This window comes from Diachasmimorpha longicaudata, chromosome 12 (genome assembly GCF_034640455.1).
Source record: "Diachasmimorpha longicaudata isolate KC_UGA_2023 chromosome 12, iyDiaLong2, whole genome shotgun sequence".
Classification (NCBI taxonomy): Eukaryota; Metazoa; Arthropoda; class Insecta; order Hymenoptera; family Braconidae; genus Diachasmimorpha; species Diachasmimorpha longicaudata.
In genome coordinates this window covers 1107479-1112667 of record NC_087236.1, presented here as the reverse complement: position 1 = coordinate 1112667, position 5189 = coordinate 1107479, and the positions used below count along the sequence as shown (strand labels likewise).

At 46.9% G+C, this 5189-nt stretch overlaps 1 protein-coding gene across 1 annotated transcript; it reads left to right on the top strand.

Annotated features, from left to right (window-relative positions):
- Positions 1 to 585: 585 nt before the first annotated feature.
- On the top strand, positions 586 to 4274 carry LOC135168131 (uncharacterized). The gene is made up of 6 exons (XM_064132049.1): positions 586 to 679; positions 712 to 1404; positions 1439 to 2354; positions 2406 to 2785; positions 2842 to 3224; positions 3300 to 4274. The coding sequence occupies exons 1-6, from the start codon at positions 586 to 588 to the stop codon at positions 4272 to 4274; spliced, it is 3441 nt and encodes a 1146-aa protein (XP_063988119.1).
- The last annotated feature ends 915 nt before the right edge of the window (positions 4275 to 5189 follow it).

Here is a 5189-nt window from a genome sequence, read left to right as displayed (position 1 = left end):
CGTGTTTGTTCCTGTTTGTAGATCCAAGAAGGTGGATTGGAGTTCAAAATAAATTTGTCTAAATAAAAAAACGAAGATCCAATTGCGCAACGTATTTAATTTAGATAATCAATGCTGTCTATTCACTATTAATTATATGAAACTCGGGATTGCTCAAAAAGCAGGGTTACTAATAGGATCTATCTTGACCATCGTCGAATCGTTGCTATATATATATATATATATATATATTTTTTTTTTTCCACCACCGAGGGCCACGAGAAAATGTTGGAAGCAGATTGGAACGAGATAGTGGCCATACAGAAGGAGTTCGTGCTCGACCTGCTGCCCACCCAAGAATATCTTGCTTATGAGGCATACAAAAAGGCTACCACATGGGGCCGTAACTGCTCAACACTGATTTATCAGTTGAAAGGGCAAATCAAAAAAGAGGAGGCCAACGCCTCCACCTCAACCAAACAGGCAATCGAACTCAAGCGCATCTCGCTCATCACTTTTGATGGGAGCCACTCAAAATGGGGCTAATTTAGAGATCTCTTCCAATCACTGGTGGCCAAAGATGACTCAATCCCACCAGTACAGAAGATGGTTCGCCTCAAGAAAGCACTCAAGGACCAGCCTCTCAACTATTTTCCACCTTCACCATTACAGAAGAGAATTATGAGAAGGCATGGGACCAGTTAGTAAGGAAATATGAGGATCTTAGATTAGCAGCACAGGCTCTCTTCAATAGGGTCCTCAGTCTTCCCAAAATCACCAAGGCGAACGCAGAAAATCTCAACTCGAACGCAGCAGCCACTCTTGAGACGTTCGATCAGCTCATCGCCACAGGGCTTCCAAAAGATCAGATATTGGAACAGAAGCTGGTCCATTTATTGAGAAGATCGCTAGCCACAGAGACCCTCAGAGCATGGGAACTCAAGGTAAGAGACTCAAAGGATTTCCCGTCACTCAAGGAATTCACCAACTTCGTGGGGTCGTGCGCACGCGGAATCAATACAGGAGAACGACTCTATCCAAAGTCAGCATCTCCTCACGGAACACGAACGGTTCTCACCGCCTCAACTCAACCAGGAGATCATCGAGAAGTAACCAAGCCCAGTAACAACTGCGCTTATTGCAAGGGGTCGCATTTCATTGCGAATTGTGATAAATTTACAGCCCTGTCCCCAACCAAGAGAAACGACTTGGTCTCCACCACCAAACTGTGCTTTAACTGTCTAGGGCCACACATATTCTCACGGTGCAAGACTCAGAAGGCGTGCTTCACTTGCAAACGCAGGCATCACATACTCATCCACGGAGGCAGCCCACACACATCGGGAGAGGTTCAACCTAACGAGCCAGTGGCCTCCACCTCAAAGGCAGACAGCGCACCTCCAAAGAAGGAGTCGACAGATTGGAGTGAGTGTACAGAAAAACCATTCACTCTAATCAGAGATCTTATTGATCGCACTTAATTCAACGGACTCTAGACGTACATCACCAAAGACCACGCTCAATACAGCAACAATCAGTGAGGCAGAAGAGAAACATGATCAGAAGATACTCAACAATCAGCGGAGTCACCAACCAAAAGACACTCACCAATGTGTGTTGCTAGCCACAGCCCAAGCAAGGATTCAATCTCCAAGAGGCTTCACACTGAATATAAGAAAGTTCCTCGATCAAGGATCAGAGCTGTCCTTCATCTCCGAGGAACTAGTAAAATCACTCTACCTCTCAATAAGGTCATCATCAATTAAGCTCATCGGAATCGCAGAGACGAACGCAGGACGCACGAGAGAAGTAGCTTCAATTACACTCTACGCACTCGACGGGTCAGAACAAGTTGACCTTGAAGCTCACGTCCTCAAGAAACTCACCGTGAAGCTACCATTCTTCTCTTGCAAATCACCAAGGATCGACCCACTCGAAGGTCTTCAACTGGCCGATCCAGACTATCTCAAACCTGGGCCAATAGACATCATATTAGGAGCTGACACATATGGGCGGATCCTCAAGCAGAGAGTAGTCAGCTCCAGCAACACTCAATTAGTTGGCCAACAAAACGTATTCAGATGGATCCTATCCGGACCAGTCGAATGCAAAGATTGTTCACCAAGGATTTCGTTATCGGTCGTAAAGGAATCCACCAACGAACAACTACTAGAGCTTCTCCAACGATTTTGGACCCAGGAAGAATTACCAACAACGCAGAACTCAGAGCTATTACCAGATGAACTCCAGTGTGAGACAATATTTAAGTCCACACACTCAAGAGACAAGACCGGGCGCTATACAGTTAGACTCGCTCTAAGGACATCAGCAGAAGCACTCGGCGACTCAAAGCTCAAAGCCTCAAAGCAACTACAGTCAGTTGCACGTCGTCTCAAAGCAGACGATAATTATGCCTAGCTCTATAGAGACTTCATCAATGAGTATGAGGCATTAGGACACATGAGGAGAGCACCAATAGAAGGAGAACACTCCACAGCATACTATCTACTGCATCACGGGGTTCTACGAGAAGCCGTACTCACTACAAAATTGAGAGTAGCCTTCAACTGCTCAAGCAAGACCTCATCAGAAATATCCCTCAACGACATCCTCTATTCTGGTGGGAAACTCCAAGCAGACACGATGAACGTCTTGACATGGCTGAGAAAGAACAAATTAGTCTTTGGAACAGACATAGTCAAGATGTTTCAGCAGATAAACGTACATAAGGATCAGAGGAATCTACAGAGATACTATGGCACGACTCACAACAACAGCTCATCACTTACGAGCTCACCACAGTCACGTACGGACTCAACTGTTCTCTATCGCTCTCTCTAAGAGTGCTCCAACAATTAGCAGAGGACGAAAGCCATCGATATCCTGCGGCAGTGGAGACACTCACCAAAGGCAGATATGTCGATGACATTTATGGTGGAGCGGAAACCGCAGAAGAACTCAGAGAAATCGCCTGGCAGCTAAGTGGTCTTGGCCAAACAGGCGGGTTTCCACTCCAGAAGTGGAGCAGTAACTGCCCACAAGCTTTGGAGACATTAGGAATAGCATCTACTCAATCGATAATGCAATTCCAAGAGCGTATCACCAAAGTACTTGGTTTGTATTGGCATCAAATAAGTGATACATTCCAATACAAATCAAAAGAGTTTGATTCCGCAGTGTTCACGAAGAGGACAACGCTATCAGGAATAGCTCAACTCGTCGATCCATGGGGACTCATCGCACCAGTAATCACTCGAGGAAAAATAATCCAATAATAATAATAATAATAATAATAATAATAATTCCAAGATCTATGGAAGTTAAAACTCAACTGGGATGAACCTCTACCAGAAGCCTATCAACGGCAATGGAAAGAATTCAGACTCAATGTCAATACGCTGAATCAAATCTCAGTACCGAGATGGTTGAGAATCTCATCCAAGACGAAGAGAATCCAAATCCATGGATTCGCAGACGCCTCTACCGCAGGAATGGGTACAGTAGTGTACATCAGGACAGAGAACCTCAATGAGCCTACCTCAACAATACTGGTGTGTGCAAAAACAAAAGTGGCTCCTATCAAGCGCATGACCATTCCTCGTCTCGAACTCAACGCAGCTGTCTTGCTTACGAAGTTAGTGGTCATCACCAAAAAAATGCTCGACCTCAGGGAAGTAGAAACTCACTTATGGACAGACTCTATGGTAACCCTGGCATGGATTAACGGACACCCCGCAAGATGGAAAGACTACGTCCAAAACCGAGTTATAAAAATCCAGGAGTCACTTCCAGATGCAAACTGGGGACACGTCAGAGGCAAGGAGAATCCAGCCGACTGTGCTTCAAGAGGAATAGCCCCTCAAGAATTAGCTGTACATCTCCTATGGTGGACCGGACCTGAATGGATCAATCAGGATTTCCAGGAATGGCCTTCCTCAATAGAAAACCTCCCAGCAGTAGCAGCAACTGAAGCACGACCATCACCGTCCTATCCAGTGGCCATGAAAATCAATGCCTTAGCCGAACTACTCACCAGGTACTCTAGAATGGAAAAGCTACTCCAAGTAACAGCCACACTAAACAGAGTAATCGAACGATTCAGAAGACAGCCAGTTCCCCAGACACCCGTCCTCACTATCAGAGAACTCACTGAGGCCAGGACATTCTGGGCAAAAATAACTGAAACTCAATATTTTGCTGATGTTTATAGGCTGCTCGCGAGAAACGCTCAACTACAACGGAGTCATCCTCTGGCAAAGTTGATGCCTACTCTAGACGACCACGGAATTATCTGACTAGGAGGCCGGTTCAAAAACTCACAACTGGATCCCGAAGAAATTCACCCAGCGATCCTGCCTCGACAGTCTCGACTAACGACGTTAGTCTTCGGAGAAGCTCACCGAAGAACTCTACACGGTGGGACGCAACTCACCCTCGCTTTCACCAGACCGAAGTACTGGATCATCGGTGGCAGAGGCACAGTCAGAGCCCATATCCAGAAATGTGCCATCTGCATCAGAAACCGACGACGCCACACCGGAAGGAGAGGAATCCCCGAAGTAATGTACAGCGACAACGCCACTACATTTGTTGGCGCAGCAGCAATCCTCAAGACACTGTACAATCAACCCTCCAGAGAGAACCTCGAAATACATTCCAGTGCATTCCAGCTGCCCTCGCCACACAGGGGACTCAATGGAGCTTCTCACCACCGAGAGCACCCCACTTTGGTGGCAAATGAGAGGCAGCTGTAAAATTCACCAAATTCCACCTCAAGAGAGTCCTCGGATCATCAACTTTTACCTACGAGGAACAGCATCCTTATTTAAATCCACACCAAGCTGGCAGATCAACCGAGACTGCATTGCACCCCTTGGTCGGCATAATAGAAGACGCAAAGGAAAGGAAGGAGGACACCCTCGGTGTCTTTATAGACATAGAGGGAGCCTTCGACAATACTTCCTTTGACATGATGGAGAAAGCGGTGGCATCATTTGGGATCGAGGCGTCGGTCACCAAATGGATAGCCGCTATGCTTCGAACCAGAGTTGTCCACTCCACCCTCGGGGACAGTGCGGTAAGGGCTGTGATGGGGAGAAGTTGCCCGCAGGGGGGACTATTACCCCTCTGCTGTGGCTCCTCGTTGCGATGGCCTCCTCACTGGACTCGAGGAGCTGGGGGTGAAGACAGTGGCATATTCGGACGATGTG

Excerpts from the sequence above, each read along its gene's own strand:
- LOC135168131 (XM_064132049.1), top strand. The coding sequence starts at position 586 with ATGGTTCGCCTCAAGAAAGCACTCAAGGACCAGCCTCTCAACTATTTT. Across the intron at positions 2,355-2,405 it reads AAAGCCTCAAAGCAACTACA|AGACTTCATCAATGAGTATG; the intron begins GTCAGTTGCACG and ends CTAGCTCTATAG. Across the intron at positions 2,786-2,841 it reads TACGAGCTCACCACAGTCAC|AGGACGAAAGCCATCGATAT; the intron begins GTACGGACTCAA and ends AACAATTAGCAG.